This window comes from Neophocaena asiaeorientalis, unplaced genomic scaffold (genome assembly GCF_003031525.2).
Source record: "Neophocaena asiaeorientalis asiaeorientalis breed wild unplaced genomic scaffold, Neophocaena_asiaeorientalis_V1.1 scaffold145, whole genome shotgun sequence".
Taxonomy (NCBI): Eukaryota; Metazoa; Chordata; class Mammalia; order Artiodactyla; family Phocoenidae; genus Neophocaena; species Neophocaena asiaeorientalis.
Window position 1 is genome coordinate 2,222,738 of NW_020172629.1, and position 27,760 is coordinate 2,250,497.

The 27,760-nt window shown below is 55.3% G+C and overlaps 1 protein-coding gene across 1 annotated transcript in view; it reads left to right on the forward strand.

Annotated features, from left to right (window-relative positions):
* DPP6 (dipeptidyl peptidase like 6) overlaps positions 1–22,116 on the forward strand; it is a 541,522-nt gene extending 519,406 nt beyond the window's left edge. Inside the window, exons 20-26 of the mRNA XM_024739199.1 lie at positions 4,155–4,349; positions 12,714–12,768; positions 16,734–16,845; positions 18,468–18,526; positions 19,244–19,316; positions 19,411–19,484; positions 21,417–22,116. Coding sequence (XP_024594967.1) covers positions 4,155–4,349; positions 12,714–12,768; positions 16,734–16,845; positions 18,468–18,526; positions 19,244–19,316; positions 19,411–19,484; positions 21,417–21,563 — 715 coding nt within the window. The 3' untranslated portion in view covers positions 21,564–22,116. The remainder of the gene's footprint in view (positions 1–4,154; positions 4,350–12,713; positions 12,769–16,733; positions 16,846–18,467; positions 18,527–19,243; positions 19,317–19,410; positions 19,485–21,416) is intronic.
* Positions 22,117–27,760: the final 5,644 nt, after the last annotated feature.

The window sequence follows — 27,760 nt, forward strand, 5'->3', positions numbered from 1 at the left end:
CACCACACCAGTATACACAGCACATACACACACCGCACCAGTGTACACAGCACATACACACACCACAGCAGTTACACACACACCACACCAGTATACACAGCACATACACACACCGCACCAGTGTACACAGCACATACACACACCACAGCAGTTACACACACACCACACCAGTATACACAGCACATACACACACCGCACCAGTGTACACAGCACATACACACACCACAGCAGTTACACACACACCACACCAGTATACACAGCACATACACACACCGCACCAGTGTACACAGCACATACACACACCACAGCAGTTACACACACACCACACCAGTATACACAGCACATACACACACCGCACCAGTGTACACAGCACATACACACACCACAGCAGTTACACACACACCACACCAGTATACACAGCACATACACACACCGCACCAGTGTACACAGCACATACACACACCACAGCAGTTACACACACACCACACCAGTATACACAGCACATACACACACCGCACCAGTGTACACAGCACATACACACACCACACCAGTTACACAGCACATGCACACACACCAGTATACACATCACACCCGCATATGCTCACATACACGCACAAACCACATACACACATGCACACCAGTGTACACAGCACATACACACACCACAGCAGTTACACACACACACCACACCAGTATACACAGCACATACACACACACCACACCAGTATACACAGCACATACACACACACCACACCAGTATACACAGCACATACACACACACCACACCAGTATACACAGCACATACACACACACCACACCAGTATACACAGCACATACACACACACCACACCAGTATACACAGCACATACACACACACCACACCAGTATACACAGCACATACACACACCACACCAGTATACACAGCACATGCACACACACATACCAGTATACACAGCACATACACACACACCACACCAGTATACACATCACACCCGCACATGCTCACATACACGCACAAACCACATGCCACATACGCACACCAGTATACACAGCACATACCCACACCACACCAGTATACACAGCACATGCACACACACATACCAGTATCCACAGCACATACACACACACACACCAGTATCCACAGCACATACACACACCACACCACACCAGTATACACCCACACCACACCACACCAGTGTACACATCACATACACACACCACAGCAGTATCCACAGCACATACACACACACCACACCAGTATACACAGCATATACACACACACCACACCAGTATACACAGCATATACACACACACCACACCAGTATACACAGCATATACACACACACCACACCAGTATACACAGCATATACACACACACCACACCAGTATACACAGCATATACACACACACCACACCAGTATACACAGCATATACACACACACCACACCAGTATACACAGCATATACACACACACCACACCAGTATACACAGCATATACACACACACCACACCAGTATACACAGCATATACACACACACCACACCAGTATACACAGCATATACACACACACCACACCAGTATACACAGCATATACACACACACCACACCAGTATACACAGCATATACACACACACCACACCAGTATACACAGCATATACACACACACCACACCAGTATACACAGCATATACACACACACCACACCAGTATACACAGCATATACACACACACCACACCAGTATACACAGCATATACACACACACCACACCAGTATACACAGCACATACACGCACCACACCAGTACACACAGCACATACACACACCACACCAGTATACACAGCATGTACACACACACCACACCAGTATACACAGCACATACACACACGCCACACCAGTATACACAGGACATACACACCACACCAGTATTCACAGCACATACCCACACCTCACCAGTATACACAGCATGTACACACACACCACACCAGTCTACACAGCACATATACACACCACACCAGTATTCACAGCACATACCCACACCTCACCAGTATACACAGCATGTACACACACACCACACCAGTCTACACAGCACATATACACACCACACCAGTATTCACAGCACATACCCACACCTCACCAGTATACACAGCATGTACACACACACCACACCAGTCTACACAGCACATATACACACCACACCAGTATTCACAGCACATACCCACACCTCACCAGTATACACAGCATGTACACACACACCACACCAGTCTACACAGCACATATACACACCACACCAGTATTCACAGCACATACCCACACCTCACCAGTATACACAGCATGTACACACACACCACACCAGTCTACACAGCACATATACACACCACACCAGTATTCACAGCACATACCCACACCTCACCAGTATACACAGCATGTACACACACACCACACCAGTCTACACAGCACATATACACACCACACCAGTATTCACAGCACATACCCACACCTCACCAGTATACACAGCATGTACACACACACCACACCAGTCTACACAGCACATATACACACCACACCAGTATTCACAGCACATACCCACACCTCACCAGTATACACAGCATGTACACACACACCACACCAGTCTACACAGCACATATACACACCACACCAGTATTCACAGCACATACCCACACCTCACCAGTATACACAGCATGTACACACACACCACACCAGTCTACACAGCACATATACACACCACACCAGTATTCACAGCACATACCCACACCTCACCAGTATACACAGCATGTACACACACACCACACCAGTCTACACAGCACATATACACACCACACCAGTATTCACAGCACATACCCACACCTCACCAGTATACACAGCATGTACACACACACCACACCAGTCTACACAGCACATATACACACCACACCAGTATTCACAGCACATACCCACACCTCACCAGTATACACAGCATGTACACACACACCACACCAGTCTACACAGCACATATACACACCACACCAGTATTCACAGCACATACCCACACCTCACCAGTATACACAGCATGTACACACACACCACACCAGTCTACACAGCACATATACACACCACACCAGTATTCACAGCACATACCCACACCTCACCAGTATACACAGCATGTACACACACACCACACCAGTCTACACAGCACATATACACACCACACCAGTATTCACAGCACATACCCACACCTCACCAGTATACACAGCATGTACACACACACCACACCAGTCTACACAGCACATATACACACCACACCAGTATTCACAGCACATACCCACACCTCACCAGTATACACAGCATGTACACACACACCACACCAGTACACACCACACATACACACACCCCTTGCCTGCACTCCTGTCCCTGCAGAGGGCCAGGATGACAGTGGTGCAGTAGCCGTGGCCTCCTTGGAGGGGCGGCCAACAGTGTACACAGCACATATACACACCACACCAGTATACACACACACCACACCAGTATACACAGCACATACACACACCACACCCGTACACACATACACACACCCCTTGCCTGCACTCCTGTCCCGGCAGAAGGCCAGGAAGACAGTGGTGCAGTAGCCGTGGCCTCCTTGGAGGGGCGGCCAGCCTCAGAAGGGGCATTGCGTCTATCGCCGTTTCTGAGGGCCCTGGGCCTGGCGTCGGCCGTCCCTTCTGCTCACCCTGTGTCCCCTCCAGAAGGAAAGTCACTTAGAGCTTCCTCACCCCCATTAGCACTAGTGAACGCTCGACAGCCGTGTCCCCAGCTGCAAGGCCCGTCGGCAGCTCTGGCCGAGTCCCGGCTGAGAACACGCGCCGTGGGTGGCTTGAGCTCACACGGTCGTGCCCCCAGTCGGGAAACAGGGAAGCCACACGAACAAGAGAACCCACACCCCACCCAGCTAAGTGCTTGGGCAATACTCTGTGGGGGCGGTGGACAGGCTGCCCCCGGAGACGCGGACAGGAAGGCCACCCAGGTCAGCCACGGGCTCTGCTCCGGAGCGAACCAGACGGAGGGGCACTGCCAGCCCCTGGGGAAGCATCATCGGACCTGATGTCAGCTGGACCAGCCGCTGCTGCAAGCCACGTGCCAAGCCCTGGCCTGTCTTTCCAGGGATGGCGCCCCGGGGAGCCAGAGCGTGGCTGAGAAGTTTGAGGTGAGCTGGGAGACGGTGATGGTGAGTAGTCACGGGGCCGTGGTGGTCAAGTGCGACGGCCGTGGCAGCGGCTTCCAAGGGACCAAGCTGCTGCACGAGGTGAAGCGGAGGCTGGGCTCCCTGGAGGAGAAGGACCAGATGGAGGCTGTGAGGTGAGGACCCCCGGAGGCACCACTGGAACGGGGGGAGAGGGGGAGGGGGGCGGCCGCAGCTCCTACCTGTGCTGCGCCGTGGTCCTCTCCAGACGCGTGTTTCTTGTCAACACACATTTCACCTGCGATTTGCTTGTACTTACAAAGTCTTCGGGCCATTCCGCAGTGAATTCCTGCTAGTAATCTTCTCCCAAAGACTTGTATCCTCGTTATCACATAGCTCGGTGGTCTGTCCGTTTCGCTGATTGAAACCAGGTGCGGAGACCGTGACGTGGGCGTGCTGTGGTTGTAGACCTTGGCCGCTGATCACGGTGGGAGAGCCGGGCTGGGGCCATGAGAGAGAGAGGACGTGAGTGGGGCTGGAGCCATGCAGCGGGTCACTGCGTTCCTGAGGAAGGACCCCCTGCGCTTCCAGGCGGCCAGTCAGAACCCCCGCTCAGCCCCGCTGACGGGCACGTTTTGTCCCTTGGTTTCTTCACATCCCTGTCACCGAGGCAGCAGGACGGATAGAGTGTCACCGAGAACAGAAAGGGGCTTAGGGCAGGGGACTGATGCTCCAAGTTACTGATTGAATTTTATTGTTGCCCCGGAATAAGAGACATCAAGGACCTGTGCCCTACTAACTGGCCTGCAGACACATCTGTAGAAATAGAGTTTTCAGTTTTACGGCACAGCGGACCGTAGGGCCAGACGTGACTTTACCAGGGAGATGCAGCCAGACCCACAGACTCCGGTGCTCGGAGGGACAAGAAGAGCATGTCGCACGTTGTCATCCTCATTGTGAAGCGGGGTGCGCGAGGCTGGACACTGGGCATCTGGAAAGGGCGGCATACAGCGCCCACATGAGTAAGTGCTGACTGAAGGGCTGTGAGAAGGCTGGACGCTGCATCCCGTGTGTCATCGTGACTGTGTGCTCTGCAGGTCTAAAAGATTTCACTTTACTGACTTTTCAGAACATTTTCTCTCTTGTTTTTAAAAAGATTGATGGCACGTGGTGTGTACTCAGTAAATAATTTCTAAGTGGGTGAAACCATGAGTGCGTGAACGAATGGCCCACTGTCCTCAAGGGAGTCGTGAGCTGGTGAAGAGAGGCGGCACGATCAGACCAGCACGTGCTACAGGCAGAGAACAGGGGTAGGAGAGATGGCTGAGGACCCGAGTCTGGGAAGTCGCTCCCGTCAGGATGCTTTTGCCTGGAAGTTAACAACAGCACAGACACGCGCGAACACACACCCAATGTTAAACGTGCTTTAAAAACACGACACTGTATTGGCGCTGGAAGTCCAGGGGGACGTCAGGCCTCAGCTTGGTTGCTCAGGGACCCAACAGTGCCACTGCAGGCCTGGCTCTCTCGTCTCTCCGCTCAGCCAAGCACGTGGCCTTGTGCTGAACCTCTTCTCACGCTCACAGGACAGCTGCCAGAGCACCGCCAGCAGGTCGAGCCACTTCCAGAAACCTCCAGGAAGGAAGGGAGGAGCCTCCCCAGGGGCACCCAACAAACCTCTCCTTCTGTCTCCCTGAACCCAGAAGCATCACCCAGGAGCAGGGGGGGCAACGCCCCTGAGACCCTGTGGGCTGGGGACCGGTCCACCGCCCCAGGCGGAGGAAGGAAGGGTGGTGACAACACAGCCAGGAAAGGAGGAGAGGCAGCGGCGGCACGTGGGCCACAGGGACCCCTCTGGAGAAGCACGCGGGCCCAGGTCGGGCTTGGGAGGCATGGGACAAGGCTGACCGCAGAGCCCCCTCCCTCGGAGCCCCCCTCTTTTTGTCCTTCCCCACCTGCCACCCTGCTCTGACTCCTCCCAGGAAGCCCGGAGTCCTCGCGGGCCCCCCGAGGCCCTGGGGGAGGACGCGACGTCCTTCAGACATCCTGCCAGCCTGGCTGGTGTGGCCGCCCCACTCTGAGCAGGGGACGAGAGGGCACAGGCTGTTCCACACTCACGGTGCTTCTAAAAATAAGGGATTGATCGGCCATCTGTTCAAAAACAGGGCAGAACCTGTTCCAGAGCAACAGTAAATAATGTCAGCTCTCAAGCCACTGAGGCTTCCAGGAACAGGAGGACGAACCATCACAAGCCTGACAGCCATCAGCAGCCACGCAGACCTCCGGAAGCTGCCACCCAAGTGTCTCAAGCCGTGGAAAACTCTACGAAGCTTTGTTTAGGATCTGGGTCTGTATTTTCATTAGAAAGAAATAGCCCAGTCTGTTCAGTTTAAGAGACCTTGAGACCAGCTCCCCACCCTAGCTCCCCAAAGCTCCCCAGCCCCGGGCAGTTGTCCCAACTTCGTCCATCACCTGGAGGAAGTCCTGGAGCAGGGGCTCTCCCCCGACCACAGCTGGAAGCATGTCCTTCCCAGGCGAGGGCCACGCGAACGGTGGTCTGGGAGCAGAGGAGCACAGCCCTGCCTGGAGGGGCTTCTAGGAGGAGGTGGCTTTCTGCCAAGACCCCACCTCAAAGGGTAGTGGGGATTGCCCAGGGAGTGCGAGTGCGCGTTCCACACTGACATAGTGCTGTGAGCAATGGTCCTGGTAACGCAAAGGCGCATGAGGTCCGGGGCCCCCAGTAAGCCCAGTGTGGGCTGCGCTGGGGCCAGGGGATGCCTGGAGACGTGGGGTGGGCTGAGACCCTCCCACACCATCTTCCGGAGCCGGCGCCTGCCCTCCCAGCAGCAGAGGTCCCTCAGGGAGTTTAGCAAGGAGGTGACAAAGCCACCTTTATTTTTCAGAACAGTAATGCTGGTAGCGGTGTAGCAGGTTTTATGGGTCAGAGTCCTGGCAGGAAACATTCAAATGGGGTGGTTTAAGGAGAGAGAAATAACATACGTGTCTTCAAAGGCATATGGCAGAGTTAGGAAGATCCAGGGGATCGATGTGGGGTACGCTGGGGCTGTCAGAGGCCCCGGGAGGGCAGGGGCAGCACCATGCCGTGGAGGAAGCAGCAGCGTCAGCAAGATCTGTAAGCGGACAGATATGGAGACGGGCGTGGAGCGGAGCAGTGAGTTCTGTGTCCCTCTCGACGCTCTGCTGTCCCCAGCAGAGGGCAGGACAAATGTGCTGACCACATGCCTCCCGCTGGCCCCTCCAAGTTGCCCCATCAAGTCTCTGGCTGTGAGGCTCCCTGACTCTGAAGGTGCTGAGAGCAGCTGTGTGGTGCGTGACACCTGCATCAGCGTGGGTCCCCAGGAACCGGTGCCAACACACACTTAGACGTGCAGAAGGTGCGTTTGTGCAGGACGCGCGGCCCAGAGCGCAGCAGGGGCAGAGCCGTCAGACTGCAGGGGCTCTGACACGGGAAAGGACGGGACACAGAGAGCGGGCTTCCCGTGGCAGGTGGGCTTTGAGCATCTCTGCCAAGCTGAGGCGGGCCTCGGAGGACCCCTTGCCGGTCACTGGCGAGGACAGCTTGAGACGGTGTGGACACGTGGAAGGTTGGAAGGTGCGAGCACTGCTTCTCCCAGGGTGTCAGCCCACCTCCCCCAGACGCGCTTCTGGAGGCTGGAGCCTCCCCCGTCCTCACTCGGGGCCTCTGCAGACCCTGCCGTGGAGCAGAGCTCAGCGCCTGCTCCATGGAGAAGGACGCCGGGGCCTTGCTGCGCCTCAGAGCATCCCAGTGATAAAACGCACCTACGCCTGGGTCAGGCTGGTCCGCCTCAGGGCTCCACTGCTCTCCAGGAAACAGCCATCACACAGGAACTGCCCGCTGATGAGTGGAAATATAGCAAAAGATAATAAAAATATTTGATATTGGTAAAAACTATTTTCCTTGGCAGACTCCTGAGTACTTTACAAATGAGGATCCTTACCAAGACCTGTGGTTTTTAGATCAGGAAGTGAATCGCCAGGTAATTAAATGGAGGGGTTGCCGGAGACCAGAGGCTGCCTGCGAATGTGGAAGTAGGGCTGAGAATAAAAATCCGATGTATTTTATGAATTGGAATGGCGCCTGAGACCCGGGCCCCGTGCCCTTTGAGGTTCACGTGGCTCTCTCCACGCTCCATGGTCTCCGCAGACCGCTACACGATCCCAGCAGTCGTGGTCTGGACCTCAGGCCGTGGGGCAGAATCCTCATGGGGCCAGGTTGACCGTTTCACCAGGTATTCCCAGACGCACGTCTGTGTTTCAGGGATTTGGGTCCTTAGAAGAGAATTCAGAAACTTGGAGAAGCGTATTCAATGGTTCCACGTGTGTGGGTATGCCTGCCGTGCTTTGAAGGTCAACCTAGGCCGTGTGTGTGTGTGTGTGTGTGTGTGTGTGTGTGTGTGTGTGCGCGTCTGCACACGCCTCCAACTCCTAAGCCTGGCAGACGTGACTTGAAGTCTGCCAGGCTATCCTATGATACCTGCACAATGTTTTTAAAAAGCAGAAGTATTAAAGTGTTGTGTTAGTTTCCTAGGGCTGGAACAGCAAAATCAAGGTGTGGGCAGCACCGCGCTCTCTCTAACACCCGCAGGGCAGGGGCCCTTCCTCGCCCCCTCCAGCTCCCCGTAGTCGCTGGCAGTCCTTGGCTTGTAGCTGCGTCCCTCCAATCCTACGTCTTCCACTGGCCGTGTCCTCCCTGGGTCTCTGTGTCTCTCCTCCTCTTACGAGGACACGAGTCACTCTAGTGTGACCTCATCTTAACTTACTAATTACATCTGCAGTGGACCCTATTGACAAATACTGTCCCATACTAAGGTTTGAGGGATTAGAAATTCAACATATTTTGCAGAATTCCACCCATAACAAAGGCTTAAATGACCCACACAAATTCCCTTGCCCTTCGCCCAACCCCCGACCAGCCCCGCTTCCCGGAGCCACAGCCACCCTCAGGCGCACCGTCTCCTTTATCAAGTTCACCTCGTCTCTCCTGAGCACAGTTGTCCTCACGTCACGATTCCTCATCCCGTGACTTCCTGTTGTCGCAGGTGAGGATTTAGCTGCTCTGTACCATCATCTTCCCAGAGCTGTGACATCAACTGCCTGGTTGGATAGCAGTCTGAGGTGCAGGCTCACTACGTAAATGGTGCTGACCTCAGACCCTGGTGGTCTCTTCGTGCCCTGCTTTCCTTTACATCACTTCGTTTTTCCTGAAGTGTTGCCTTGTCCTTCACTTGGGTAACTTTCTATGTGTTGGTACCTGCTCATAATATTTCCAGTTGTTCCTGCATGCCACTCGGGCTCCTATGAGTATTCTTCCCAGATGCTCAAACATGCTAGTAATCTATCAGTTCCAGCGTTCTTTTCTTGAGCTGTAGTCCCCTTTCTTCTCGTCCATTTGGACCAGGTGTCTATAGGCTCACTGTTGAGGCCCTTTTCACCACTCTCCTGTGTTGGGTCCTTTGCACACACCCTGGGTCATGGGCCAAAGAGCAACAGATATATGTCTCCCTTTTTATTTACTTTTTCCTTCATATATCTAGAAAACATCTCAAAATGTCTTTATTCTATTCCCACATTTGAAATTATTGTTTATCTAGATATAAAACCTACAAACAAAATCATTTCTGTCTAGAAGGCCCTGGAATTGTCCACCACGTGTTGCTGGTGAGAAAAACGATGTCATTCTATTTGCTGATCCTTGTAGATGGTCTGCTTCTTTCTCCTTTTCAGAAGAAGGACGTCTTTAATCCTGGCATCCTGAAATTTCAGCCATTGGTGTGGGACTTTTCAATCTGGGGAATAATTGTTCTTCAGTCTTGGAAAGTTTTTACTAGAATGTGTTGATAATTTCTCTTTGCTCTGTTGTTTCTTTCTGGAACTTTTATTGTACTGTTTTGGTGCTTCCGATTTATTCTCATCATACCTTTTCTCTCCTGTATTCCAGCCTTTGTGTTGGATGTTTATTTTCAGGCATGACACTTCAAAATCCCTAGCCTTCTCTCTTCATCCAAGAGCATGCTCTTCTTGTCTAATTGGTTCAGTGTCTTTTGTCTGTCTAGATATATTAGGACGATTTTCTTCTGTTCACTGAATTATCTCTGTTCCCTCTGGATTCCTGAATTATTCTGAGGTTTTTTGTTGTTGTTGTTTGGGTTTGGACTCTCTCATCTGGAAGATTCTTTTTTTTTTTTTTCGCGGTACGCGGGCCTCTCACTGCTGTGGCCTCTCCCGTTGCGGAGCACAGGCTCCGGACGCTCAGGCTTAGCGGCCATGGCTCACGGGCCCAGCCGCTCCGCAGCATGTGGGATCCTCCCGGACCGGGGCATGAACCCACGTCCCCTGCATAGGCAGGCGGACTCTCAACCACTGTGCCACCAGGGAAACCCTCATCTGGAAGATTCTTTACATTTCTGATGACACCTGGCTGCCTCTTCATTCATAAGGGAGGCACTAACCGGGGTGCCAGTTCTGTGTGCAGATTGTGAGCTGTTGGCAGGTGGGCTTTACCGAGGGTGGTGGAGGGCATGCAGCTCTTCATGGGAGAGACCCACACCCCTTGGTATGGTGTGTATCCTCTCCAGGGAAGGTCACTTTCTCCAGCCTGGGCATCACGTTCCTGAGTACCTGTGTCTGGGAGAGGCCGAGGGAGGCCCGTGTAGGATGCAGACTCGGAGTTGGCTGGCTTGTTGCAATCCTGCACCTCACCCCACACAGCCTGGTGTCCCAGCGTCTGGAGCCTGTTCTGTTTCTCCCCAGAAAGTTTCAGTGACATGTCTGAAGGTCCCACAGCCCCTTAGTAGCTGAGCAGGAATTGGACACAAGATACCCTGACTCGGAGAGTGGAAGCTTCTGACAGTAAGGCCTGTGAATTAGCCTTTGTCCCTAAGACTTGGCACTGAGGCTTACAGATGACACACGCTCAAGGGATGGATGGGGACGAGGGGTGGAGGGAAGAGGATGGGAAGGTAGTAGGGCCAGTTCTCTTGTTCTCACTAGTATTCTGAAATGGAATCAAACATCCATCCACAGGATGAACATGCATGAATCATCAATCTTCCACAAATTCTCTGGGGAAACAAACAGTAATACACAGTTGGCCCTCGTTATCCTTGGGGACTGGTTCCAGGACCCATGTGGGTACCACAGTCCTCGGCTCCCTAGGCCCCTTCTGTAGAATGGTGGAGCATATGTACACAACCATCACACATCATCCTGTGTACTTAAGATACACACATCTCTCAATCCCTTATAATCCCCCTACGTGTAAATGCTATGTAGACAGCTGTAAGTACAATGTAAATGCTGTGTAAATAGTTACCAAGGTGAGGCAAATTCAAGTTTTGCTTTTTGGAATTTTCTGGATTTTTTTTTCAATATTTTCAATACGCAGTTGGTTGGATCTATGAGTGTGGAACCTGTGGATACAGGGGGCTGACTGTAATAAAAGTACGAAAGTCACCTGAATCTGTATCACCATGAGGAGTCAGGACAATTGCTGCTCTGCGCTGGGCCCTCCCTCTCTCCCCTCCCACCCCCGGGAATGGGGTCCGCTTGCTTCCAACATCATAATGGAAGCACTGCTCCAACCATGAAGGGCAGGCCGGGTCCCAGGACGTGGGTGTCCTTGGAGAGTTGGCGGGCCCAGGACCCGGAGGTTTACAGTCGCCCAGGCTTAGAAGGGCGGTCAGAGGGCATGGGGTGGCTCCAGACAGCAGACGCAAGAAAAGAATCACCGGGCAATACCCAGACTGGGGTGACAGGAAGCTGAGGGAAGGAGGCTCCGCGGTGGTGACAGATGGAGAGAGGCAGCAGGAAGGCTCAGAAAGAAGCCAGTTACTGGCCAGCAGGTGGCAGGACTCCTGCCGCCGAGTGAGGGTCCAGAACCCAGAAAGATTCCAGCCACTCTGGGGGGGAAACCAGGAACCACGAGGAGAGCAGTGAGATGCGGGCAGGGACAAGGCAGGACCGGGCAGCGCCAGCCTGGGCGCCGGGCTGGTGGCATCCAAGGCAGAGCTGTGGCAGGAGTGATTCTGCCACCAAACAGGTCCAAGACAGGGACCCCTCCCAGGAGTTGGGGACAGAGGACTCTGCAGGTGAAGGGGGACCCAGTGCCCTGACTCGAAGCCGACTCGCACCCGGAGAGCCTTTTCTTCCTGCTGATCCCGGAGGACCCTCCCAGAGCCTGGTGGCTGGGAGTCACGACGTGGTCCAAGTGAGGGAGGCGGGGACCCAGGCGGGCCTGCGAGTCTCCAGAACTGCCTCTGCTGCTACGCGTTCCTGGTTCTCAGCCAGCTTTACACGCCTGGCCGCCCCACAGTGACGGCAGGGGCGCTTTGCGTTTTGCGTAAAGCAAAAGCAATGACCAGTGATATTAGAACTCCAATATTTCCTTTGATTAAAGTAGGGTTTTCATCCTTGAAGTGGTTGGAGCACACGGCTCTAGACCCCAGGGTTGCACGACTCAGCCGTGGCGCGCACTGACTCCCGTCTCCTTGACCTTGCAGGATGATGTTGAAGGAGCAGTACATTGACAAGACACGCGTGGCCGTGTTTGGGAAGGTGAGGTTGCTGGCCCCTGTTTGCACGCCCCCTGCTCAGGCCCCAACCTGCACCACCCCCAGGCCTGACCCTGATTCACTGGGAACGTCTCTGCTCCAGCTGCCTGCCAGCCTTTATTTTTTTTTTTTTTTTAACATCTTTATTGGAGTATAATTGCTTTACAATGGTGTGTTAGTCTCTGCTGTATAACAAAGTGAATCAGCTATACTTATACATATATCCCCACATCCCCTCCCTCTTGCGTCTCCCTCCCACCCTCCCTATCCCACCCCTCTAGGTGGTCACAAAGCACCGAGCTGATCTCCCTGTGCCGTGCGGCTGCTTCCCACTAGCTATCTGTTTCACGTTTTGTAGTGTATATATGTCCATGCCACTCTCTCACTTCGTCCCAGCTTACCCTTCCCCCTCCCCATGTCCTCAAGTCCATTCTCTACATCTGCGTCTTTACTCCTGACCTGCCCCTAGGTTCTTCAGAACCATTTTTTTTTTTAAGATTCCATATATATGTGTGAGCATACAGTATTTGTTTTTCTCTTTCTGACTTACTTCACTCTGTATGGCAGACTCTGGGTCCGTCCACCTCACTACAAATAACTCAAGATGTTCAGTGATTCCAGCACAGGGAGCCCTCATCTGAGCAGCTCATGTATCAATGTTTCTTTGCACACTATCTGGAAGGAAAGATAGAAAGAAGCCAGATCCTTGTGGGAGTGCTCTGTGAGGCTCCTAGTTACTTTTCAGACAAGCCTGCCATGGCTCTAGGGGTGGTACCCCAGGAAAGAAGGGGAGGCAGGAGTCTTTATTTCTGTATGTCTTTCTGTGCAGTAGCCACGTTAATTTAGCAGGTTCACTTACGCGGTAGGGAGGAGGTGGGGAGGTTCGTGCACTGAACTGTCAAACCAGAGAAGCTTCCACGGGGTGGCCCACGTCCGAGGGCCGTAGCCGGGTGTGGTGGGGTCGTGGCTTGGAGTTGGGTCCCTGGAGGACCACCTCCTATCGCCTTGGCCCCCTCCCCCGTTGTTAGGTGGTCTGGACCCGTGGGCTCTTGGTTTCAAGGCAGGAGCACAGATAGACACAGACCCGTCTTCCCTCTGAGGGAACAGGTCCTGCAGAGGGGCCTCGCAGTTGACCCCAAGGCAGGTGGAGGTTTGAACAGGTAACCGGAGAGATACCTGTTACGTCATCACCTCTGAGCCCAGGGTTTCGAGGGAGCCGTGTGCATCTGAGACGAGGGATCGCCCTGTGGAGGTCCCAGCACGCATGCTGTGTATCCCACACCCGCACGGGAGATGCAGCAGCAAAGGGAGGGCCCAGGGGATGGATCAGAGCCTGGACGCCGAGTCCTAGGGCTCATTCTGTGCTGGCGGAGGCCACTCCCAGCCTGCGAAGCTCAGAGCCAGTTGGATCACTTACAGCATAACTTGGGGCGACAGCTCGCCCTGCGGAGGTCCCAGCACGCATGCTGTGTATCCCACACCCGCACGGGAGATGCAGCAGCAAAGGGAGGGCCCAGGGGATGGATCAGAGCCTGGACGCCGAGTCCTAGGGCTCATTCTGTGCTGGCGGAGGCCACTCCCAGCCTGCGAAGCTCAGAGCCAGTTGGATCACTTACAGCATAACTTGGGGCGACAGCTCTTACCTCCCGTCCCCATGGGAAAGGTACTGCCCCACAGACTGACCACGGCTCAGGGCAGGGCGCCCGGGCCCAGGCCAGCCTCTGTCCAGTCTCGGCTCTTCCCCAAACATGCCCTCTGCTCCTGGGAGCTTGGCCTCCCTCCTCTGGCTGCTTTCCACGTGGGCACCTGAGCGTGGCCCCCGCGCCTGGACCTTTCAAAGGTCACTGTGGACGCGGACACAGGAGTCAGGGGGCCGTGAAGAGGCTTTCTGGACAAGTGGGAGATTCAGCTGCCTGGGCGTCGTGCGCTCTGTGGACGGGGGCCCACACGTCCTTCAGAACGCAGCCCACACCCCCGTCCCTGAGACAGGCCAAGGATGTGTGTGGTGCTCTTCGCTGGTCACCACCCTTATCCACTCTGCCTGATGGGTCCCCGCCTCTTTGAATGGCGCCTCAGGTACAGGGCTGTGGACTCTGTGATTGCATCCCCTCCAAGGCAATAAGCCATCGATTCCTTTAGCTGACGGGCATTCGGCAGGTTCAGGTTCACAGCACGCATGAGAGAATTCCCCCTGCCCCCCCCCCCGCATGCACGGGCTCCCCACTGTCAAGCCCTAGCATTTGGTACCTTTGTTACGGTTGACAAACCTGCACTGACACATCATCATCACCCAGAACCCAGAGTTTACATCAGGGGTCCCTCTTGAGGTGGTACCTTCTGTGGGTTTGGACAGACGTGTGATGGCATGTCTCCATCATCACGGGACCGCACAGAGCAGTCTCTCCACCCTGAGGATCCTCTGAGCTCCACCTCTTCACCGCTCTCTTCCCTCCCCCAGCAGACACTCCTCTTTTTACCGTCTCCACGGCTGTGCCTTTTCCAGAGTGTCACAGAGTCAGAATCACATAGCGTGGAGCCTTCTCAGATGGCTTCTCTCACTTAGCATTTAAGGTTCCTCCAGATCTTCCCATAGCGTCGTAGCTCATCTCTTTTTAGCACCAGATAATCCACTGCCTGGATGCACCACAGTTCATCCACTCGCCTACTGAAGGGCATCTTGGTTGCTTCCAAGTTTCAACAGTTACGAACAAAGCTGCTCTGGTCATCCATGTGCAGGTTTTTGTGTGGATATAAGTTTTCAGCTTCTTAGAGTAAATACCAAGGAGTGCAGTCACGGGATCATATGGTGAGGGGATGTTTAGTTTTGTAAGAAACCACCGAACTGTCTCCATAGTGTTTGTACCATGTTGCATCCCCACCAGCAACAAATGAGAGTTCCTGTTGCTCTACATCCTCACCAGCATTTGATGTTGTCAGTCAACACATTTTAAAAAACAAACTGCAGAATGACTGGTAAGGCCTGGAGATTCCATTGACCATGAATATTATTTGCCAGAAACCAAAAAGACTGTTATTGTCTTTAAGGTATTCCTGTTCTACTGAAGGAGCGCTATTACAATGTAACAAACTTAAATATATTGATCAAAACCAGTTAATTCTACAGGGAGTTTGGCATGGCATGGACATGACAGTGTCCATCAGGTATGTGGGTTCTACACACGCCACCCTCTCACCTCAGCACACGCACTCACACTCGCCCACACCTTTGACAGTCCTCAGCCACACCCTGGTTCTCCGGGCCTTCGCTCCTCTCCTTGCCCACCTTTGCTCAGCAAAACATCACATCCGTGCCCCCTTCCCTTTGGGTCTTGCAGGAAACAGGTGCATCTGGACCAGCCAGCACCCACGGCAGATACGGTGTAATGCTTTGCTCTCTCTGGAAGGCTCACATTGAAATTGGGGTCTTTCATGTCAGCCCCAAATAAGGGCAGTACAGGAAATGAAGGACTGACCCACGTACACGACACGTGTGGACGTCTGTCCCGGGCAGACCCCTGAGCTGAGCATCCTGGTGACCAGTGCTGGAGCCCTTTGACATCGGCTCCTCGTGGGCCCGCCCTCAGAATCACAGAAAGCGGGTCGGCTCTGCCTGTAGGCAAGGGAGAGGCAGCAGGGGGCGCTGCGTCAGAATGCTGGACAGCCGTCCCACACTACACGCTGCACTCCAGTCCCCAGTCACCCTCCACAGTCACCGCCACGCTTCATCCTCGTGTCACTCGAACACGAGGCCCAGGAGGGGGATACTTGCCTCCCGTTATATTTAGCTGGAAAGGCGTTTGCTTTCATCTTTTTACCTCCCTTATAATTTTTCAACGTTAAATTTTTTTAGAAAAACGAACTAGGTGACAGTGGTTGCTTGAGCCACTGACCTCATTGTCTGTGGCTGTTTTCATGGGTGAGTTATTGACTTTGCCCCTGCCCTTCTCTCTGCCCTCTGCTCGTTCCCAGGATTACGGTGGGTACCTGAGCACTTACATCCTGCCAGCAAAGGGCGAGAATCAAGGCCCGGTTTTCACCTGTGGCTCTGCGCTCTCCCCGATAACAGACTTCAAGCTCTACGGTAGGGGCCCCGACCGGAGGGGCGCTGGTCCCACCCAGCCCCCGCCCCCCGGCCTCCCCCCGTCAGCGCCCAGTCCGGTAACCTGCAGGGTGGCGAGGCCCGCGGTGGAATGTCACAGACAGGGCCTGGGGGAGGGGGGAGAGGGGTTCACGCCACTTGCTCGGAAAGTGGTCAGCCCACCGCTGCCCCTCAGTCGCGTTCCCGACACACGAGACCGGGAGCCAGCACACGCGCAGCGCCTGTGCTTGCAGTGATGGGAATGGCGCGAGCAGAAGGGAAGGGGACTCCGGGCCGCCCTCGCCCCTCCTGTCTGACCCCGCAGTGCGGCGGGGGGGGCCCGCCCAGGGCAGGTGAAGGGCTGGGGGAGCTGCTGCCCAGGGGCCTGGGTGGCTCTGCCCCGCCCTCTGCCCCGGCGCTGCCAGCTCCTTTCCGTGACCGGACTCCCAGTGTGGCGGGCAGACCCCGCCTGCAACTGCAGAGACATGGCTCTGTGGGCACTGCTGGGGGGGGGTGTCCTCCCTCTGGTCAGCCAGCCTCTTTTCTCTGAACGTGAAGGGCTTTGTGATGTCACCCTGTTTTTAAATGTCGGCAAGGCCCTCTCTGTGGGCTCTGGGAGCTGGCATTCGGGTCAGGGCGGCAGGGAGTCTGGGCCGTCGGCCCCAGCTGCTGGCACCGAGCCAGGCTGATGGGGAATCCGGGGGCTCCTGGTCGCTGGTGTGCGGAGCCCTGCTGGGGGCCTGAGGTCCCTTCGGGGCAGAGGAACCAGCATCACTCCATGGCCGCACCCTCCCGTGCCCCAGCTCGGCACCCGTGGACCGCGCGGAGCTGTCCAGGGGCACCGGCGCGTCTGCAGGTCACCAGCTCTGGCAGCCGAAAGGCTCACAGCAGATGTGCTGATTTTTGCAAGTGCCCAATGCACATTCCGACTCGAGATCATACAGGAACTCCCCTAATTCCAAATCCTAATCACTTAAAATTACTGTCCCATGGGAAGCCATGTAACATATTCTCTGCTCTTCGAATTCAGTGAGACTTTCTCGGGGTTTTTAATCAGCTATTTCAAATCTGCCTGACTTGGGCGCACACGAATGCGCCCAGCCCCGCGCCTTGATGTGTCGCTGGGACGGCGGAGAGCCCACGTGGCCTCCTGGACTGAACTAAGGGGTCCCTGCACCTGTAGAAGGAGCTCGGTGCCCTGGACTCCCAGACTTCCTGACGGGGCGGCCTCGGTCCTCACGAGACCCTGGACCTGAGCCGGGGGCAGGCAGAGCGGAGGCAGCCGACGCTTTCTGAAAATAAGGGAACCTGATGGAAGTTGGCTCTCCGTATCTGTTCCCCCTTCTGGGCGCTGAAATGAAGTGGGGGCGGGGTGTGAATCCTGTTTATTTCGGAATCGGATCAGTTCGGTTTTCCTCGTGCTGCAATCCCACCACCACCACTAGCAGGTCTAAATGTCACTGTGGCGCCGGCTGAGTAACCCCACAAAGACCCACGAGGTTTAGGTGCTTCTTCAGAAGCAGATGTTCCCCGGGAAGATGGAAGGGAGTCCAGCCCCGTCCCCAGGGCGGCCCCCGGAGCCCAAAGGGGCCCCGAGGCTAACGCTCTCCTCTGCTTGTGTGCAGCGTCTGCATTTTCCGAGAGGTACTTGGGCCTCCACGGACTGGACAACAGAGCGTATGAGGTGTGTTTGGGTTAGGGTTAGGGTTTGGGGCAGAGCCACCACTTGGCAAAAACAAGGAAAACCCTCCCGTGTCAAAGCCCATTCACCCGGGTGCCGTGATCTCTCCAAGATCGGTCTGGTTGCCCATTCTGGAACCGGCGGGACAAGGCGGAAGGTGGGGAAGGGCTTAGGGTGGAGGAATCTGTCCCAGGGCCCGTAGGCTCGGGTGTGGATGGCCGCTGGTCCGCTGCCCCCACGGCTGCTTCTGCTGCCGGGAGAAGCAGCCCCTGATGGGGGAGCAGGAAGCCCCTCGGACACCGCCTCCTGGTCTTGACCGCTCAGGCGGCTGAGTGTGGGCATCACGCATGCATCTCCTCACTGGCACCAAGGAGGCCAGAGAGCTGCTGTAGGCCAGGCTGCGGCTTCAGAGCTGCAACCCGGGGACGGACAGCGGGACGCTCTGGCCAGGGCAGCACCTCCCAGCGGCATCGGTTGAATGAAGGCCCCAGGCCACCTTCAGGGAGAGGAGACCCTTTCTCCCTGCTTCCTAGATCTTGTCCTGTCCCCTTCCTCTTTAAAAGGGGTTGGGGCTGGGAAAGCCCAGGCCCCCGAGAGCTTTCGCAGGGCTTCCAGGAACTGTGCCCAGCACACTGCGTGGCCCTCACCCTCCGGGTCAGGGTTCCTGGGCTCATGCCCTACTCCCCACGGCGGGCGCTGACCCCTGTCGCCCACATGCAGATGGCCAAGGTGGCGCGCCGGGTGTCCGCGCTGGAAGGGCAGCGGCTTCTCCTCGTCCACGCGACTGCCGACGGTGAGCCCCCGACACTGACCACGGCGCTCGGCGAGAGCATCGCCCTGCGTGGGGTTACGGGTTTTGACACTTTCCTCTTTTCTTCTTTAAACAGAGAAAATCCATTTCCAGCACACCGCAGAACTCATCACGCAGCTCATTAAGGGAAAGGCTAATTACAGCTTACAGGTACCGTGCTGCACGCCTGCCCTGCCTCACACCACACATGCTTTTCCACGCACGAGGAGCTGAGTGGTGCCCGGCCACGCATGACTGCAAACACTCCTCCGTCACGGCCATCGGAGATGCTCGGGGACACATCAGATCAGACAGACGGGCAGTGCTTTCTTTTTCTGCCGATTGATGGTGGCTCGGGTCAGCGCTCAGGCTGTGTTTAAGCCCCTTTAGGCTCCACCCCCGCCCCCGGCCCCGCCCCCTCCACAGGGCATGAGCAAAGGCGGGGCAGCGGCCACACCCCCCTGCTCACGGAAGCGGGGGCTGCTGTCCCACCGATGAGCGCAGCCTTGGCTTCACTAGCCTCCCCCCGGAAAGCACCCTTCTGCTAAATACTGGCTGGATGTTCCAGAACCTTCTGTGGTGCCGCAGTAGTTAAAGAGCACTGTCCTTCCCAAGAACCCGACTCACAGCCTTGACCTCACTGGCATCAAGTGCTGACCCACCGGCTCTAGTGTAGGTGCTTTCCAGCGATGCACGGTGCTGCTTCTGGAAACTTCTTCCGTCTCCTTCCTGCTCTCTGGTTCACTTGGTGAGACAGGTATGATCCCGGTGGTCTTCTCGGGTCCAGGATAAACAGGAGACTTCCTCAACCAGGGCCCCAGGCAGCACTGCCTGCCTCTGTCTCCCAGCCCTGGCTTTGCTGCGTGGCTGTCCCGTACAGGGCCAGTGTGCGCTGGCCGGTCGGGGGAGCGCTTCCCGCAGGGAGGGAGGCCGGCTTGCGTGCTGATGAACGCGGAGGGAGGGAGGGGCTTAGTTCACGTGACACTGGAGTTCCTTCTGAGAACGCTCAGGTCACAGTACAACGCTAAGTACGTCGTATGCACGCGATGCAGCTGCAGTAGGTCCGATGGCAGAGCTCTGCCTGCCGGTGTGGGCCACTCCCCACATACAAGCGAAGCGAAGTCGGCAAGGTGCTGGGCGACACCCACCCCAGGTCCCACTGGACACTGTGCAGGCGCGGTGAGTGTCTGAGATACTCGATAAGCTTGTAAAGGTGACAACTCCAGGTGAGGGCTCCAGGCAACCAGGACCCGGGTAGGAGGAGGAGACGTACTTCCTGCTCTGTAACCCTTTAGGTACATATAATAGCTCAATGACCACCTTCATAAATACGAACATAAAGGTGAGTGTCATCATCTGAAGACGTAAGAGGAAGACAGGCTTCAAAATGCAGGAAGCAGCCCGGTGTCATGGAAAGAACATGGGCTTTGGGGCCCATTAGACTTGGCTTTGAATCCCAGCTGGGACCGGGCCCTTCGTGTGGAAGTGGTGCCGTGCCCCTGGGTACTCGGTGCCATTACATTTGGGGATGGAATGATTAGCTGCCGTCTTTTCAGCCCTGCCTCAGTCCCAGGCCTTGTTCTAAGCATTTCAGAGGTATTCCAGCATTCAGTTCTCACATAGCTCAGTGAGCCAGATTTCATGATGAGGTCATCTGCATTTGACGGCCGGGGTCCAGGAAAGCCCCCTGTGCACGGCGCACGGTGAGTCAAACGCAGGTGCCCGTGGGAGCGAAGGTTTCCCCACACTCACCAAGGTTATAGAGGCAGCACGGATTTCTTCCCCTTTCTTTGGGAGTCCTGATGCCTGGAGGCCTGGGCCGCTCGCTGCCTCGGTGGTCCCCGAGCCTGGATCCCCGTTGCAAATTCAAACAAGCGGAGCGAGCGAGGCGTTCAGTCTGTTAAACCCTGTGTTTTCTGATTCCGTCCCTGATTTGCTGAGGGCACCCTCCGCCTGGCAAAGCCGCGAGAAGCAGCCCTGAGATGCCCTCCAGGCTGAGCTTCCGGCTGCGCGGAGCCCGGGCCGTGGGGCTCAGAGTCTCAGCGGCGCCCCAGCCCACGCGGAGGGCGGCCACGGGGGTAACTCCTCACGCCTCTCTTGCAGATATACCCGGACGAGAGCCACTACTTCAGCAGCGCCCCCCTGCGGCAGCACCTGTACCGAGCCCTCATCGGCTTCTTCGTGGAGTGCTTCAGGGTCCAGGACAAACTCCCGACAGTAACAGCGAGAGAGGACGAGGAGGAAGACTGACCGAGCCGGCCCGGAGCGCGCCCGGCGCCTGCTGGACCAGTGGACACCGACTGGGGAGCCCCGCCTCGCTCTCCCTCAGGGGCCTAGGCGGGGGCAGGAAGCGCCACCTTCCCAGCATGTGTGTTTCTGGTCCTGAGGGCAGTTTTGCTCCAGAAGCAACTCCTCCCCGGGTGGAGATGCATCGTCGCTCACAAGGGCTTCCACGGAGCCTGGAGCCGTCGCCACCCTGGAGTGACGGGTACCTCCCCGCGACCCCTCCCCGAGGAACAAAGCGAAGGACGGATGGCCGTGCAGAAGCTGGCCCTGGAATTCGAGCTCACGGGCGGTAGCGTTGAGACCCGGCCTCCGCCCGGGTACCGCTTCCACTCCAGGGCATCATACCCCGTCTGATGTCACCGCGCCATGGACCAACTAGAGCACAATTGTTTTCCCAGTACTTGTCCATAGATTGGCTCGCGCCTTTCTGTAATTAGGAGATTCTGCATTCTAAGGGGCTGTACGAAGTGTTACTGTAGCTACGCTAATGGTTAACCTTATGGAATTAATTCGTATTTTTCTATGGTTTTTACCTGACACTGTCTCTGGTCATGGGGTTGCTTTGCTGTGCTTTTTTTTTTTTTTTTTTTTTTTTTTTTTTTTTTTTTTTTTTAGTTGAATAAATTTTGCTTTGTTTCGTTCAGTCAGTATGTAGGCTTTGCACTTGTTTGGATAAAGAAACAGATCAGAAGTAACTGCTCTCTTCTCAATGTCATCATTAGACTTTGTGGAGACATTTCAGAACACTGAGCGGGAACAAAACATCCAATACTCTTCACTAAAAAAAGTCATAAAGGAAACCTGTCTCCCACCAAAGCTGCATCAGGGTCTGGCTTAGAGTCGCCTTGTGCATCTCCCTGCGCCCTGAGGCCCATCCTTTTCCTCCCTGATAAGCCGGCAAGTCTTTTCAGGTGACGTTTGGTTAAAAAACATGAACAAAGTGTTGACTCCACCTCCACGTCTGTCACGTGTGCTGGGTGACAGGAACCCTGGAGGCAAGTGAGGCCCGCGCCGGTGTCACCCCGACCCTGGGGTGGCTCTGTCCCTCTGTGCCGCACGCAAGCAGTGTCGTCGATGTCCCTAGCCTTGTAAGACATCCTCTGAGCAGGTGCACAGCCAGCATCCCGTGTATGTTTCACCTTGTTGTATATAAAGACGGGAATGCGGTCATGGCGTCGCGCCGCGTCCCCTGCCCTCCGCCCGGTTTTCGTCGTGTTCTGCCTGCATGCCACAGCCTGGCTGAGCTGCTCTCTACAAGTGCTTGTTGGAAATACATTGACGACCGTCATCGCCTCTGGAGTTTGTTGACAGCCTGAGTGTCAGTTCGGATTTCTCCAGCTCCCGGTCCTCCTGGGAAGGGGGACTCCCTGACATTCTTATCAGCAGAGAAGATACGTCCATGTCACTTTTGGTGTTTGGGGGTTTGGGCTTCATCTGCACGAGCTTTGAATGTCAGTTGTACTTAGTTCGATTGGAAGATCTCTGTCACAGGATTTTTTTTCAGGGGATGCATCACCGTTTGGGAAAAGGATGAATGTGCCGACCAGCAGGACCGCTTGAGCGCTACATGGCCATGCTTTTGCTATTTCAATGGGCTCGACCGACTGCAAAGCCAACTCAGTCTGCAAAGGGAGGCCAGCTCTGGCCACAGGATCTAGCAGGAGGGAGTGAGGATGTGACATGGTAGTGTTTGTTCATCCGTGGAATAAAACATTATTTTACCACTTGGATAGCTCTTTTCTTGCTTATCCTCCACCATCTCACCTTAGGATGTGTACAGGTGTTCAAGAAGGCATTCAAGTACTGATTGATGCGTCCTCAAGGGCCTGTGTGCAGCACATGAAACCTGCATCTGTGGTAGCAGCGGCTTGATGGTAGGAAGAATAGGACCAGTCAAATATATCAAAGTCCCAAATCAACCAGAAAAGAGAATTCGAGTTTCGTCTTAAAAGTTTCAGGGTGAAGCCATAGAGGTATTCCCTAACTCTCCCCGGCCTCTCCCCACTCGCCCAGGAAGGAGGCCACCTCCTCCCCGCCGCCTTCTGCCGGGACCCGCCCTGAAAGCAGACACTGGCCTTGATCACTGGGACCGCCCCAGTTCCACGCAGTGGGAAGCCGGCCTGGGAGAGCCCGGAGCCTGCACCTGCCCTGTGTGTGTGAGGTGAAGTGTGTGACACATGTGACTGTGGTTGCTTGTTTCCATTTTTAATTAGTTTTAAAATGTTTTAATAAGACCATGAAGCTGTGGAACTCCAGAGCCCAGTACAGGGAGCACAGCCCTAACCCGGGGGCATCCCTCTTCCTCAGCATCTCCTGGGACACAGCTGCCTCGTTCACAGGGGAGGGCGGCGTGTGTACCCCTGGCCTGAACACACGCTGCCCCTCCCTCTCTTGCCTGACCTGTCAGTCCCAGAAAAATGATTTCGTGAAGGATTAGTTGCCTTTCCGAAGCCCCTGTTAAAAACCTCAGTGTCACAAGAGAGGCTGGAAGGATATTTCAGAGCTATATCCTTCTGTCAGCACGTGGCTGTGAGCTCTTGGGACAATCACAAGAGGAAGGAACAGGAAGCCTGTTAGCGCGTGGCACACACACTTAGGATATCCAGACCGTGTATACGAGTAGAACTCTGCCCCGCGACCTGCAGCAACCAGCCCCGGGCGGCCAGGACTCGACCAGCATTTGACAGCTTCCTAATGTCTGCCCCCACTTCCAACTTGGGACCAACTGGGGAAAACCTAGCACATCCCCTAGGCAGTAAGAGCCCTGCCCCAGCCCCCAGGGCACCCCTGAGGCCCCTCTCCCACCGAGAAGCTGTCCCGCTCCCCTGTCTGCCTTCAGTCTCCGTGGAGCACACATGAGGGTGGTCGGCCCCCACATTCCAGCCAGCTCTGGGGAAGCAGACTGTGCTTGCTCTGATTTGGGTGTGCATCAGTCAGCTAGGGCTGCATAACAAAGCACCGCAGACTGGGCAGCTTAAACAACAGGAATTTATTTCTCACAGTCTGGAGGCTGGAAGTTGAAGCTCAAGGTGCCAGTGAATTAGGTTCCCAGTGAGAACCCTCTTACTGGTTCATAGATGGCCACCCTCTGGCTGTGTCCTCACCCAGCAGAAAGGGGGAGAGCTCTGGTCTTTCCTTGTCTTATAAAGACACTAATTCCATCACGGGGGCCTCATCCTCACAGCCTCATCTAACCCTAATCACCTCCCAAAAGCCCGTCTCCAAGAACCATCATATCAGGAGTTAGAGCTTCAACTTATGAATGGGGGTGGGAGGGAGACACTCGTTCAGTCTGTAACATGTGGTTCTAATCTTCACGCAGGCATTCTAGAGAGAAAATAGAGCTGCCAAGGAGCAGGTGGGGACCCTGGGGGCAAGTGGGAGGGAGAGGACCCAGCCTCGGGGACACTGCTTCATGGGTGGGGCTTCTCAGGAGGTCTGGACGGGCAGGTCTCAGGGTGCTGGCCCTGAGAGGCCTGGGCTCCCTTCTGCAAACCACAAACTCCAAAAAGCCGTTCACCATCTGAACCTCATCACTCACACTACACAGATAGGGGATTAGAAGCCCTGAGAAGGCAAGGGAGTTGCCCAAAATCACACAGCAAGGCAGCTACAGCCCTACGTTGCTTTCCCCTCTCATTGTTTTCTTTCATGATAAGCGAAGCGCAGGCCTCCCTCCTGGGTCTAGCACGTTCCTCTGGGCACCAGCACTGGGCCCCAAGCGCAGCCCCTGGCCCACACAGAACCAGGCTTGCCGGAAATGGTGTCAAGTTCTGGATTCCGAGCAAATGACAAATCCGTGGCTGCTTCCAATTCCTGTTCCGTTCAAGCCTCTCTTGTAGGAAACCTCTCATTGGATCAGCCTGCCCGGCACCCCCTGAAGCAGCGTAAGCTGTGTCTTTAATGTTTCCCAGGTGGGATCCGAGGCCACTGCAAGTCTGGGAGTAACACTGGGAAACAGAACAGCCTGAACTGGCCACACCCTCTAGATCGAAGACCCTCAACTCTGATGCACATCAGAGTCCACCGGGCACTTTGTAAAGTAGACCCCTGAGCCCCAGGATGACGTACATGTGTACACGCGCAAACACACACACGTCTGGGAAGCACCGCACCGAATGATACCGCCCCATAGAACCTAAGCAGGAGTCCCCAAGGCTGCCGCGTGGCGGCTCCCACGACATCCTCCAGAGGCCCGTCTGTCTTCTCCTTCCCACTCTCTTGTCCCTGAAGGTCAAGCAGACTCCCGGGTCACAGGTGGGCGCTCCATGCTGGGGGCGGCAGAGTAGGAGGGACACGCCTGGGCCCCCAGAGCATGGCTGCACCCCAGCCCTGGGCCTCGCCTGCTCACCTTGGGCGTCTCCACTTCCTTCAGCTCCCACATCACCCTGAGGTCTGGTCACGCTGGCCAACCCCCCAGAAGCATCGGTGTGGGGCCTGGACTCCCACACATACTCAGGAGGGCGTTCTCAGAAGGCAGTGGGTTATTTCCACTCATGAGACCACATTTTTATCCAAAGGCTGATGGAACCCGGTTGGTTCGAGTGGATTTTACTGCCAGGATTCTTTGTAGATGAGAGGGTATGTTTTTTTAATAAATTTATTTATTTTATTCTTGGCAGTATTGGGTCTTTGATGCTGCGCACGGGCTTTCTCTACTTGTGGCGAACAGAAGCCTTTCTTGTTGCGGAGCGCGGGCTCTGGGCGTGCGGGCTTCAGTAGTTGTGGCTCACGGGCTCTAGAGTGCAGGCTCAGTAGTTGTGGCACCCTGGCTTAGTTGCTCCACGGCGTGTTGGATCTTCCCGGACCAGGGCTCGAACCCGTGTCCCCTGCATTGGCAGATGGATTCTTAACCACTGCGCCACCAGGGAAGTCCAAGAGGGTATATTTTTTTAATGAATATATTTGGTATAGAAACATATAAAGATATGGCAAATTCATTGACTGGTGAAGAAATGGGCCCAATACTACCTCCACATTCTGCTTTCGAAGACGTGAAGATCGTTAGAGCTGTAGGGCTTGGATTACATCAGATGTCTGGCTTTTAAACGGACTTTTAAACAAACCACTTTTACAGAAACCTGAATATCGTCTAAAAGTCAGGACAATCGTTCACTGAAGGAAGATGACCCACTGAGCTGGACTCCGGTGATCGTCTTGGGGGTGGGCTGTCGACTGCATCTCTGAAAGGAAGCTGAAAGGAAGCTCGGGGAGCAATGATCTGTAGGTACAGCTGCTTCCTGTGGGAGAAACGCTTCCACTACCACCAGCCTCACACCCCTGAGAACAGAATGGGAGCGAGGTGTGAAATCCCTTCTCGGGCCACTTAGAAGTGGTGAGATTCCTGGCCGGAGACCCTTAACGTCGGCTAATGTGGTAAGTCAAGGGGCGGGGCTTCTAGGGCCGGGGGATGCCAGCAGAGGGAGGAGTTACGGGCGTTGAACAAAACCACATTCTCCGCTGTGGCCCTGTGTCTTCAGTGGCACCGGGGATCTTCCTGAAATAGAGCCCGACCCCTGCCCACCCGATGGAAAGGCCCTGGAGGCAGGGGACGCGCTGACTTCTTCTGCATCTGTCCTCCCCTCCCCGCACAGGGCCAGCGCTGGGCTGTGAGCGGCAGACGGGGACAGGCGGAGCTGGCGGGACACGGTGCGGGGAGTTGCCCCGGAGGCGGGGCCGCCACTTGCTCCCAAGCCGTGGGAGTCCCACCCCGCAGGCGGACCCTCTGCTGTGCTGGGGGAGGGGGAGAGCACTTGGAGGGGCTGGAGCTTCTCTGGAGCTTTACGGAGCTCACTAACGGGCAGCAGGCTGTCCGGGGAGCCCCGTGAACGGTGAGTGGGGCCTCCCTGCTCCGGGGTAACAGCCTCTCAGCAGTGCTCGGGCTCGTGCGAAACTCTTCAGGCTTCCTCAGTCTCACAGCACGCAGCTGTGGGCACTTCAGCCAAACCCAGCAAACGTGTCTTCAGTTATTCAATCACTAGGACCTAATCAACGGCTTGAAAGTTCCGTTTGTATAAAGTGTCAGTTACCGGAGAGTTTCAGTGCTGCGCTCCTCTGTCTGGAAGAGTAAGATTCTCTCTCTCCTCTCTTTCTCTCTCCCCCTTTTACTCTCTCCCCCTTTTACCCTCTCCCCAGAGCAGTCCTGCTGAATCCACAGCTCA